The 13,763-nt window shown below is 31.6% G+C and overlaps 1 protein-coding gene across 5 annotated transcripts in view; it reads right to left on the bottom strand.

Annotated features, from left to right (window-relative positions):
• The window catches only part of LOC106677870 (dual specificity protein phosphatase 22), a 208,555-nt gene that overhangs the window by 138,458 nt on the left and 56,334 nt on the right, over positions 1–13,763 (bottom strand). The window contains exon 1 of one of the 5 annotated variants that reach the window (XM_067050441.1): positions 371–646. The exons of the other annotated variants lie outside the window; for them this stretch is intronic. Coding sequence (XP_066906542.1) covers positions 371–421 — 51 coding nt within the window. The 5' untranslated portion in view covers positions 422–646. Of the gene's footprint in view, positions 1–370; positions 647–13,763 lie in introns of those variants that run through there. 5 annotated transcript variants of the gene reach the window in all.

Below are 13,763 nucleotides of genomic sequence, written 5' to 3'. Positions count from 1 at the left end.
ATGTAAATGATGTTTTAATATGGTCCGAAAAATTTAATCTGCAGGAATAACTTATAAATAGGAAACTAACTAATTAGTATAAAAAAATAAATAAATAAAAGCTTTCCAACTTATGGCAATGAATAGACATCAAAGTAAATCATGAGTAATCGATAAAATCATCTACAATAAGCTATCAGGTACATCAGGTAGACAATTATGTTCCTTATAACACCTATCCTATACCATACATCAATAATACATGAATAGAACACTGTCAAATTATCATTTCATCTTTATCAAAGTTTCAATTAGATTAATTAATTTTAAAGTACTAGAATGAATTCATTAATTCTTTTAGTGAATAATGAATAGTTCTAAATGACTTTACCTTAGAAGGGGTCTTGTACACGAATTGTTTCTGATATTTTCCATCAGTCATTACAAATAGTTTATAGGTTTAAAAATCTTCCAGAAGCAGGAGGTTGAATCTGATAAACACTGCACATCTAGTAACATTAACAATGTGTCAGAGCCTAGTACCACAGTGGATATGTTTGTAAAAAACAATAGGAAAATAACAAAACTATATTTAATTCAAAAATACATCATTCAACAACAATAAAATCAAAACAAATTTATTTGAAACTAATCTTATCACATAACCTATAAACTATAGATTTATATTTTTAACTGTTTAATCTTATGTTAAACCGTTAAACGTATTTAATAATCATTCAATAGTTAAAAAGTATTTGTAATAAGGAAGATATCGTAAAGCTCTTCCAAGATACATTGTTCAACGACTGCGGATAATTATTAGATTCCTATTGATATTGAAAAACAACGAACTAACTAAACATTCTGAGTCTAACAACTTAAAGAGAGTGACGTCATTGATGGTTACCCTCATGCTCGGAGCGCGGTTCTTAATCTGGTTTGCGAGCTAAGTTTCCTAACTGTATACTAACAAGGAATTGTTTGCCTTTAAGAAACTACAATTTCAACTTCCTCATTCCATTTCAAATGCAAAATATCATGAATTATCACATTCGAAACTTGAATTTCGAATTAAATCATTAAGATATTGTAATAGTTTCATCCTATTAAACATATACATTGAATTTATATTCCAATAAGATTTATTGAATTTATATTCCAATAAGATTTATTGAATTTATATTCCAATAAGGTTAATATAACAACAATACATCATGATACAATCATGAACTCATTCATACTCTAACTTATAAAACCTCCAACATAACCTTAACAAAAATCTAACCTTCCTTCTGTACAGTCTCAGATGCATGGAGGAAAGAGTATAAAGCTGTACACTCAAATGCTTGGCGGGAAGAGTATAACGATGTCAAGCCAAATGAAGCCATAAAGACAGGTTTAGTCCCTTAATAGGGCTAGGCATCCCAGATGTTATCCTTATAAGTCATATTAAGACTGTCAACCAAACCCGTCATTGGTCGCTACGTGAGAATTTCTCTCACGTTTATGGTTTTTTCGTGTCTGGGAGCTACAAGAGCGAAACTGTAGTTCCCATCTTCCTTAATTTTTTAGTACACAATCTCTTCCTTCTATACCTCGTTTCCCACAACTCTAGCAACTCTGAGTAAGCGTCCAGCCCTTTTTCAATGACATGAGAAGGGTATTCATGAGACATTCTCTCACGTGTGACTGAGGCTGGTATAAAAATATTCAAGTCGTGAGGATTTATCTTACGTGCACCAAGTATATTTAATCCATAAATTTTTTTTTTTCTTGAGAGAAAAATGAGCAAAACTAGGGAAACGTAGGTTTGAAGAAGCAGGAACTTCATTAGGCACGTATTATTGACTATGAATTGTATTTCGATACCATAAGTGTATATTTCGGTGGTCCTTATAACAAAAATTTGTCTTTTCATGTTTTCACTTCATTGTTGTATTCATCGTTGCGTCGTATGAATGATATTTTTTTTTTTAATTTATGGGATATCTACAGGCATTCTAACTGATTTCCTCTTTTTTTTTTTTTTTTTTTTTTCAAAATTTACTCCTTGACCTGAAACTATTCGTTAAGAGAATTGTAGGAATAGGCGACCCTGAACAGCACCGACATCCACTATTTCGGAGGGATTTTGTGCACTCTGTTCCAGGAGAGCGAATGAAAAAACAAAAAAAGAATTGCCACCAGTGTAAAAGACCGTATGTCCCAGTCATACGGTGTTCACTTGCACTGGTTGTGCGCAAAAGATTTCTTCAGACTGAGCATTTTTTTTAAGATTAGTGTTATGTTCTTATAATATGATATATCAAGAGAGAGAGAGAGAGAGAGAGAAATGCTTTATTCATCCATGCTGCCCAAAGATCGGGTTGCTACATTACACAGCATACTAGTCAATCCGTGATCAGACATATATAAATTACATATATTTTCATGATATAATAAAAAAAAAAACAGTTTTTATAACTTTGTCTCTCTCAAAATATTATTTTATGTTTATTACTATTTGTTTTGATGCATAAAAAATTTTCAGGATCGCATTTTTTCCCCGTAATTCACATTTCATATTAGTGCAAGTAAAAAACAAACTCCTGTTTACTATTAAACAATAAAAAAGGGTAAAAGCAGAACAGCAGCATCTCTAAGATCTTTTCCTCCATTTTAAATAGAAAAACCAATATAATGTAATTTAAATGTTATAATGTGAATTAAATGTTAGTACTTAAAAAACAAAGAAAGAAAAGAAAAAAGAGCAGGGAGGAATATTTTTTATTTTAATAAATCACTTTCAACCATTATATCATAAGCAATTATTTATTTCATTGCATCAAACTTTATTAAGACTTATGTTCTATAATTATCTTCTATAATGTTCACATGAACGAGATTTTACAGATTACTTTTATGTAAACAATCCCTATTTTCGTCAAGGGAAGCCAGCGCTCCGAGGGCGTGGTCAATCCCCCCACTTCTTGGTTTTACTTTTCCTAATAAGGAGAGTTGAGCTATGCTTTTCTTCAAGTTATATATTTTTTTATTGTAATCACAAAATGTGTAATCAAGTAAAATATTTCATAATACTCTCCAAATTATGAAAGTTTTCGAAATAATATGGGGATTAACTGCTCTTGTGATGACCGATTTGTGTCATAAGGGTTTATAAAAGAACCAAACTTCTTGAGAGGTATACATTTATACAAAAGCTTTGTTTAACATAATAATTTTAGGACTATCAATTAATACTTTGTATGGAAGAGGAACATGGAATCAGTATTCGTCTTTCTCTTCGAAAAATTGCTATAGATGTATAGCATCTTATATACATTTACATCTTATATCTTCTTGTTGGGGCTCCGTTAAGACCACGGATATTACGACTTACGATACATTGACGGCAGCTGGATTATACACTAAATGTTGTGTTTAGTATGATATTAGATCTTATTAATAATTTTTTTTTAATTTGTTTTTATATTCTCATTATATTTAAAATTATCTCGTGCAGGATAGCCATTCACTCTCATTAGAATAAGTTGATTCTTATTGATAGTACTTTTTTTTCTATACTTAACTGGAAACTGGAGACATTTATGGATTTTTTTATATTAGCTACTTAGAGAAACTGAAGAGGTTAAACAACTGAGGTCACTAACTCTGAAACCGCTCCTTATCTCTTCTAACACGCCACGGCAAGGGATAGTGATGGGGAGGCACTGGCCGCTTATAAAATGAGCAGCACTGGTTTTAGGAATTAGGTTCAAAGAGCCATAGATCAGAATATCTTGAAAAACACAAAAATTAGAATACCGTCTCTATATTTTTAGAACAATTAATGTTTGAAATAATGCCACTCGAAATGTATCAGTAAATCTGACAGCCGAGACAGAACCTTTTCCTAAAAGCTGATAAAAATCTTATTTTTTTCGTATTTCTAGAACAGCTCGAGATTCGTTATGAGGCGAAGGTTGACATATAAAGCTTTATTGTCCCCTAAAGGCCTAAAGGGTATTTTTGGGCTTGCCCTTTTAATGTAAAAGATTTTGATTCTGGAAATATCTTATTTTAATTTTAAAAGATTTTCCTTCATCATTTGTAGAACGCCATATTTACTTCAGTTGAGTTTTGATTGGCGGTTTGGATTTGATGGAATTGAATTAGAAAAATATATCTACCTTTCAATATTAAAAAAAAAAAAGAAGGGTCACTTTTAACTGTGGTTTATACGTTATTAAAAAGTTGGTGTAGCGACGTAAAACTCGAAGTTTTAGAATTTGAGGAGAGAAAGAAAATGAAAAAGTTACAAAATGTGTATTACCAAAACTTGACTGCTTTGACGAGTATATATATTTAATCATTGTTATGTACGTATGTTATCAGTTAGGTTAGCGAATACTATGTTTTATGATTTTGTTTTTTAAGTTTTTCGTCGTTGCATATCTCTCTACTTTATGAACAATTTTTTAGTGATCGCCGAGTAATATTTTATTATACATATATAGAGGAGTAATAAAAATGGGACATAAAAAATTGAGTTCAACTGATAAAGAACGCGTTTCGCAAAAATAAAAATAAAATAATAATAATAATAAATAGTAACTAGTTGCGTAATTATTAAAATGGGGATTGACCTGCCATTAGGTGTGTTGGACAGGGGGTACCCCCCAATTTTAATATTTAAAAAAATGAAGTAGAATTTTATTATATAAAAAATATTTAAAATATTCTTAAAAATACTAAAGACTAAAGGGAAAAATAATGCAAGAATCTTAACTTTTCCAAAGTTTCATGATAGGAAAGTTTATTAAGGCGTCAGTTATTTCTCACGCATATAATTTTATAATTTTTTATTGTTTACAAATTTACAATTATAATTTTTGGCTGATTTTCAGCCACTAAATTCGTTCTTCTCCATTTTTGACTTTACTAACGTATTTTTTCGTTTAAAAAATTAACTCTTTTCTATCCTGTAGACTTCAATTGATACAAGAAAGATACTTTGGGTTAGTTAAGAAGTCAGACAGACCGATATTTGTCAACAACTAGTTTTTCAAAGGAAGAATCAACAGACGAGAACCTTACATCTATATTCTTAATACTATACAACTCCTGGGGCAACTATTTCACTCACAGGCAGCGAGTCGCACGTTTTCTCTCGCACGCTTATCAGTACACATTCTACCTCAGGTCCAGATGAAGTTTGAATTTAGAAATTAGCTTGTAACCGACGAAGAAATTCCAAAAAGTGAAATGATTAACTTTTAACACCTAAAAAAATAAAAACAGGGTATCCAACGGATTGCATCATCGACTAATTCGGCGAGAATTATAATTTTGGTTCTATCTATTTTTGTCAAATCTACATCGGATATTCTTAGATAGAGCTAGAATTCTGTTCATTTTCCACAAACTTTTCAATTAATATTTTAACGAACACTGACAATCTACAAACTTAGTAGTAAATTATAAATTATATGGACATACACTTTTAGCTCTAGGGATAATTTTTCATCTTATTATCCAAATCCAAAATGGTGCTTCCTAAACAAAATTGATTTCTTAGGATTTTGGGTTTTAAATACTCGCACCCTCGTATAAAGGTGTATATGTTAACAAAAAAAAAAAAAAAGAAAAACCTACGACCGCACCTTTTGTATAAACCTTGTCATTGTGTCCTTGTCAACTATAAAATACCTAATTATTGTACTCGCCAGTATAAAGAGCTAAAGTTATGATAAATCTGTATTCTAATCACACAGATAAAAAGATCAACTATATTAAAAGAAGAAGATAAATCATGAAACCTCGACACGAGTTTGTGAAATGTTATTTTACTGAGGATTTTATTGGATAAAGGACAATACACCAAACGAATATTGATAATAATAATTTTTTAAAAAACAGTAAGAACAATTACCTAGTAACTCTTTGATTATATTGCACATGTTATCTAATAGTTCTTTTTTCTACTCACATTTACTGTATTATATTAAAGTTCATTTATTACATAAAAAAATAAATGAACTGCTCAACTCTGTACCTAGTAGCACTAGTGTATATTTTAATATTCTGCTCCATTGTATATTTCTTTATATTTAACCTTTTTTTATATATTATCGTTTTAAATCTTAACTTATTATCATACCTCATATGATTTTTTTTTTTTTTTTTATTTTAAATCTCGTATGCATTAATTTGCAATATTGTTTAATGTCTAATTATATTTTCTGTTATTATAATATCAAACTATAACTTTATATTCCTATATTTTTCTTTCTGTCACCCTTACAATATCTAACTGTCATTTTTTAACATAATATTATGCCGGATGTTTTTTCAAACTTTAGTTTATCAGTGAGACGAGAAATTAATATCCTGATTGTTTCATAATTTTCCATTTATCTAAACTTTTCTTTTTCATCTTGATATATTTTCTCTTATCTTATTTCTTTAAGTTTCATATATATATATATATATAGGTTTATCTGAAATGTCGTTAGGACGCCTTATTCCTCTAAATTCAATATTTTTCAAATGATTTTTGAGTTCTTCACGACTCTCAAATAGCCAATGCATTTCTCTAATGTTTCATTAAAAGCGGTTCACACAAATATACAAATAAATAAATAAACAGTTTTAATTAAAGCATAGTATATTATAAATATTGGACGCAAAAAAAAGATTTGTACTCGTATAATCCATAAAGGTTCTAGGTATAAAAATTATTATTTCTCAATCAACAATGCAGGATTAAATATTGATCAAGCAGTACGAAGGTGATGTGGCCAGCATTAAGACTAAACTTTAAGTTGTTTTTTTTTCGGCCAAGACTCCCATTGGAGTCCTATACTGCCTAACCATGGTTGGGGGTCAAAGTTCTTCATTTTGTGGGACTGCCACTCAATGAAAAAAGTCAACGTCCCAGGCCGGATTCGAACCGACACCGCCAATAGACATCAAATTGGTAAGACTGTGTCTTAACCACTGAGCTATGGGCGGCCCTAAACTTTAAGTTATCCCCTGCCCTAATTAAGAGTACCGTCCTATTGAGGTTAGCTGTAATCCAGGAGGATCTCTTAACTCAATCGATCGACAACTGATATAGCAGAATACTTAAATTAACTGCAACTGTTTAGTGGAGAGTGGCTATACTATTCAGTAATGCACTAAATTATTGCAAGCTTGGCAAGTAAGCATGATCAGTCTTTTGATGAGTATCACCCTTTCAAAAAATACTAAGATAACCTCAAGTTTCCGCTTGGATATGGACTCAGAAGACGATGCGCTATGACTCCTTTTTCTCTAATCTTCAACAGAAGTAATCTTTTGGCATAAATGGTACTTTAAGACAAGAAGAACCTATCCTCATGTTAATTTGCTGAATGATGATATATTTATCGTTGTGATTGGCTTAGTATTATTAGAATGAATGAAGGAGCTCACATGGATCTTTTCCCAATCGTAACATCGTTGATTAAAATGATAGATACTATTAACATAACGATCCAACTTTCAAACTTTGTGAAGAAATGAAAAATCAACTATGGTTTCAATTCTGAGTTAAAGAAGCAACACATCTGCACAGCCTATTTCATCTTAAGATTAAATAGTCTGGAGCTTCCCCAAAATGTATTTTTCTTAGCAGTAACATTAGACAAAGGTTTAGTTAAACATAAAAGCCTTCATGGCCAATAAGCCAAAGCTAGATTAAGCGTACCGTTACCTTCACATAGTTCTTCACATTTTGACCAGAAAGAATGAAGTTTGTACTGTTGAAATTCTTTTGTAACATTATCTTACAAACACAATAGCTTACTTGTTTAAACCTATCGCTAAATCTTGTAGTTAAGATGTGCAACCAGTCACCTTCACCCACTAAGCAACCCGGCTCACATAAAAAGCAGTTATAATTATGAATACTAAACACTAATACAAAACCATACATATTCTAATTGTGTATAAATTATAAAAATAAAACATTAAGCAGAAATTTTTGGAAAAAAATGTACATAATAATTATTTTATATATTCAATAATTCATTAAATATCTTAAATCCAGTTCATTAATTATACATGTAATAATGCAAATGACATATTTAAAAAAATAATAATGACAATTAAATAATTAAACACAATATGACAATATACATAAACGTCAGATAATTTAAATATAATCGTCTTTTAATAATTATTGAGAAACGACAATAGAATCTTAACTCCACAGTTTGAAAGAGAAACAAATTCATTTTAAAGCAATAACCATTTCCAAGGTTGGAAGCTGTTAACAGATCCAGTCTCACTCATTGGCGACTGGCTCCGAGTCCCTAGGGCAAATTGAAAATCGATGGGAGCATCCTTCGGTTATTTCTCTTTACTTTATCCTTTATTTCTTGGCAAATTTTTACAAAGCGTTTATTTTCCTCGTTTAAATCGAAACAGCTTTTTTTTTTTTTTTTTCCTGATGTCATTATGAATCTTCAATTTATTCATTCTGAGATTGAGTAAACTGTACAAACAGTTCATGTATATCAGGTGTCTGGTTGAAAGTTCTCAAGTATTTAAGAAAAAGTAATAAGTTATAATTTGAATAAGTGTGGTAAAATGTACAACTGATCCTGCTCCAAACCACAACTTCCGGCACCTATAGATATTCTGGGTATAACACAAGGTTTACGGGACACGTCAATTTGACGGATTTCAGACTTTGAAATGAAATATCTCCTTCTCCCCCCCCCCCCCAAAAAAAAAAGAAAAACCATAGCAACATTTGTAACGTTTTTCATCTCGTATTTTTTTTTTTTTTTTTAAATAAAACTACTACTTTTTATTTATTGACAGATATTACAATCTGCCACACAGTTGTGGGCAATAGGTAATAGTGATGAACTAAAATAAATTTAAATAAATGAATAAAAAAAAAAAAAAAATCATAAAATATATACAAACAGAAGAATAAACAAAATGAACATAATCAAACTATCTGTCTGAAAAAAATAAAATTAAATAACATAATGATAAAATAATATAGTCTCTAGTCACATTTACACTCTAATATACAATATTTACACAATCGACCTGAGGATCGCTGAGCCCACTCCATCCCCCACGTGTTTAGGGTAGAGCAGAGCTCAAAAGATCCCAGCGCATCTCTCTCGCCGCATCACTGGTAGTGAGCCAGTGAAGGCTGAGCAAGTGCGCTAAAGCCGCAAACACTCAACTTGAGTGGAAAATCTGACCATTGCCAGAACTCCGATTGTCATCTCATATTAATCTTGTAATCCAAAGAATTTATACTAAGTTTCCTATTTTTTGAAATTTGTATGTAGTAGAGAAAAAAATACTTTATTCATCCATGCTACCCAAATACATCGGGTTGCTGCTACATTACTACATTGTAGCGATCAATCCATGATCGGACATCTACACAATATATATATATTCATATGTTATAACAAAAAAAATATTATTTTCCATTCTTTTTCCCTCATAATCAATACTACTACAAATAATAAATACAATATTAACTACAATAGTATTTTAGTGTATTTCATTTCATTCATTTTCCTTCTCTTTTCTTTCTTTACTTGACAATTCTTTTCTCCTTATCTCACTCTCTCAGACCTCCCATTTCCAGTGATGTTCGATCCGTTAAACAAATTTATCATCAGATAGCAATGTGGAGTCAAACCAAGGACATATAATATTCATTGTAGTAAATCAGTTTATACAAAGAAACACATAAATTAAAATATAAATATAAAAGAATACGAATCTAGGTAGAAAAAAGTCAATTAAAAGAAAGAGATCTATCTCTACGAAACTCGTCAAATTGATTTCATACATATTTCAATTGCGCCTCAACAATGTAAACTAGAGCGGATTGCATGTCCTGAGTTATTATTTTCATCTTCAATGAAATGGCTTATGCTTATCGCCTAAGAAACAAGAGACGATCTTTATTGTGATTGGTGCAGTAACAGTGTAAGAACGCTTTTTAAAGATAATGTGCAAAAGTTTCAATTTTTGTAGGCAGTAATCGCTCATTGTAAGTATTTAAATAAGATAATTGAATTTTTAAGTATTTCTATATTTTGGTCAATCCCCCTTTCTACCAATCATAACTAAATTCAAAAGATATAATAAGTTATTGAACAAAATTATCAAAGTGAATGAAGCTTGTTCTGAGGACTGAGCTCCGAAGAAGATGCACTAGAGAAAGCAATCCAGACAGTAAATTTAAAAATACAATCGAGGTACCTGAAGTAGGGCACGGACAGGTCCCGTTGTATACAAATACTTAATCCCTAAGGTAAGAATTATAAGGAAAAAAACGTTCAACATCATGTGCGTGAGGATACAGGTAAAATATAGTATTTATCCTATTATATAAATATGATATTTAGATTAATTTATTTACTTAAGGTAGTTAATAACATGTAGCTAACACCGGTGGATTATTGGAACAGGGGGTAGTGATTTTCCAGAACTTAAAAAATAAATAAGTATAAGTCAGAATTGTAAAATTCAACAAAATTGTACCAAGTTCAAACTAAAAGACTAATAGTATCAGTTTATACTATATTACAGACCATAGTCCTAATGTAGAAATACCACATAAGTCGATCGAACATGTAAACTACTGTTACCGCAACTATCTCTTCATCTAAATTCACCAAAATATGGTAACCTAAATCCAAGTATTTTATAAAATGTTTGAACCCAATTAAATTAATCAACTGATGTAGTCACCACCTCTATGCACGTCACGTTAAGACGACACTGTGAGTTCTTAACGCTAATCCATCTCTATCCTACATTAACTAATTTATTAGGAGTAGAAAGCGGATCTGTTTACCTTTGATACAGATTACAAGGACATTTAGTATCATACTTAGAAATCAAACGTACTACCTATATCATTAATTTGGTTTATTTTCATAATACTAGTAAGTAACAGTCAGCTATGAACCTGACATGTTGCCTAGTTAAATAAAAAAAATGTTAGAAGAATTTGATAATTTGATTTTCCAAAACTAGGCTTATAAAGGCTAAATATTTTTTTATTAAGAAAGAAAAACTTCTTTTATTCTCCTCCCATTTGTCAGATTGAGTCGGACTCGAGATGAATTATTACAGGCCCAGGGTGACAGAGTGATTGATGACTTCAGAGTCAGTAGAATCAACTCCAGATGTAATTTTGAAATATTGGTCATTACCTGAACTTTCTGGAACTACCAGGAATCCAATCCATGAAGGGATGTCCCTCGGATACCACCAAATTCAAGTCGTGGATGAGAATTTTTTGAATTTTAAGATTTAAACTTATATAAACGACATAACATCAATTATCAAGAATGGTTGAATACTTTCTTAACTAACAAAGGATTAAAAATTATGATTCATAATAACTCGTTGGTCTAGCCAAAGAACTTCTTAGCAATAGTACACATATCTTTGAAAAGGGAAGAAGCAAAATCATAAGCGTAGCCAGGATGTGCTTCAGAGTATATGCAAATATATGTAATTCTGAAAAAGTAGGCAGTTAGACGATTGCTAAAACAATACTTTATTATAAATCAAAGGTTATAGAGCTTCAACAGAAGTACTAAGTAAAATACATCAAAGCAGAAATACTATTATACTTACCTAAACAATAGAATAGAATGAAAGTCCCTTTTCACAGTTCTAATGAATATAACAGTGAACTACTACAAGTAATTGAGTAGGATCTTTACAAAGTTATAATTATAAATAAAAGCTATACATTTCTTATAACCTTCTTATGATAGTTCACCTCTAGTCCGCTAGGAGCGCCCGAACGCAATAACAGCACAGCCAGCTAAATTATGAATATAATTTCTTAATTTCAAATTTCTTGGTGTTTCTAGCTATTTAATGATGTTTTACTGTACGCTTTTGTCTTTAGTAAATAGATTTCTAATCTGATGTTCGATAGAATACAGAGTCCTTATCTCGAAGGAGAACAACTTATTTTGTTTTTATCTGGTTTTTAACCTAAATATGAGCATTTTCTGCTTAAATTTTATTGCTGATTAACTATGCGGGTAGATTATTTCTAGAGAAAGGTAGCCTTCATATTATAAATATTGTCAGGTAAACTATAAAACGTCCTTTATTTGTTTAACTGTTTTGCTAGAATCTACCATTGAGGTTTTTTAGTTGAAAAAAAAACTAAAATTTCGTAATTTGTTGCCTTATAAAACTAATAAGCTATATAGTAACCGTTTTAGGATTGCCACAAATGATTTTATGTATTAATTTAAAACGAAAATTCTGATTTTTTTGTTTATCACTGTTTATGGTTTATAGCAGCTGCTTGACTTATTAGCCAGTTATAGTTATTATTCGACTCAGAATTTAATTATTTTTTTTAGTATAACTATTTCGCTAGGATTTAATGTTTATGGATTTTTTAAAAATAAATAACCTTATGGTTAAGGATCACCGGAATTGCGTTAAAATTATGTGTGTTTTATCGGCTAGGTTCTATGGGTTCGGGCTCCTGTGCGATAAAGATGTGTCGAGAAGTGCACAACAATTTGTAACAATTACAAGTCTAAGGCCAGATATAATCGAAATAAAATACGCTCGCAAAAACATAGGTCTTGGAACGAGTTTATTCTGAAAGAATCTAAGAAGAATCTACAGGGAGACCCCCGATAAGATGACTCAGCAAGCCTTTAAGGCGAACAATGACAGCATACTCCTGCGATGATCCAACTAAGGATGGTCTAGCAGACAAGACACGTCACGGTGTACATCCTTAGGGTGCCAACATAAGACAGAAACAATTCAAGTATAGCCGCGGATAGACAGAGAACTGCTCGCAATCAACGGCTTGATGTGGTAGAGGCGGAAATCTGTAAGGAGAGTATCCTAAACATTGAAAAGAAACTCTTAAGGCGGATCTACATGTTGGCCGCTCGCCACGAATCAGAGGCTTGTACAAATGCTCGGTAAACAAAGAGCGGGCCATCCACATGTGATTGTTATTCAGAGAAGCAAGCATGGCGGACGATAAGTGTTTTCAGCCATTGCACTGGGATTATATTATTTTTATTACAAAAAAAAGAAAATTAGGAATAAAAGGAAATTAAATATAAATAAATAACATTAAATATAAAACTTATTATAAAAATTAACTACAGCCTCCTAACAGCTCTCAGTTTCAACTAGACAAAGAACAATGGTGGAGACGCTACACGAGCGCTCTCACGAACCCCTTTGATCTTTGTCCAAAAACCGACTCTCGACGGCTCGGCAACGAGCTTAGGCCAACTCGTACAAGCCACCCATCCACATGCTCGTACATACCCGAGTTCGCCTTGGCTTGGCCAACATGTAGAGGCCCCTTTAAATGATTATCTGATAGAGAATATTTTGGCGATAAGATTGTCGACCAGATGCTAATCGGCCGACGGGAATACTCCCTCTGGACGAAGGAGAAAATTTCCTACTAATATGTATTGACAATAGAAGCAATTATAATTTCACTCCGCAGAAACCAAGGAAGGATGTAAATAAATAAATAATGGAATGTGCTGTGTCTTAACATCGCGCGCCAATTTTGATTGGACCTTTTAGTTTGGTTTTTTTATATGCCGTGGGAGGAAGGGGGGTCTCTCCTTGCTCCACCCTGGTTACGCCCAAGAGCACTGTATTTGATATTTATTTTTCCGCTCGATCCATCGATCAGTGAAAGAAAAACAACTTTAATGAAAAGGCAGAGGAAACGTGTCTCAAGGCCCCTCCATCCTTGCTATACATCT

This window comes from Halyomorpha halys, unplaced genomic scaffold (genome assembly GCF_000696795.3).
Source record: "Halyomorpha halys isolate HHAL.00 unplaced genomic scaffold, Hhal_1.1 Scaffold110.1, whole genome shotgun sequence".
Classification (NCBI taxonomy): Eukaryota; Metazoa; Arthropoda; class Insecta; order Hemiptera; family Pentatomidae; genus Halyomorpha; species Halyomorpha halys.
Note: the sequence above shows the minus strand (reverse complement) of the source record. Positions and strands in the feature narration are given on the sequence as shown.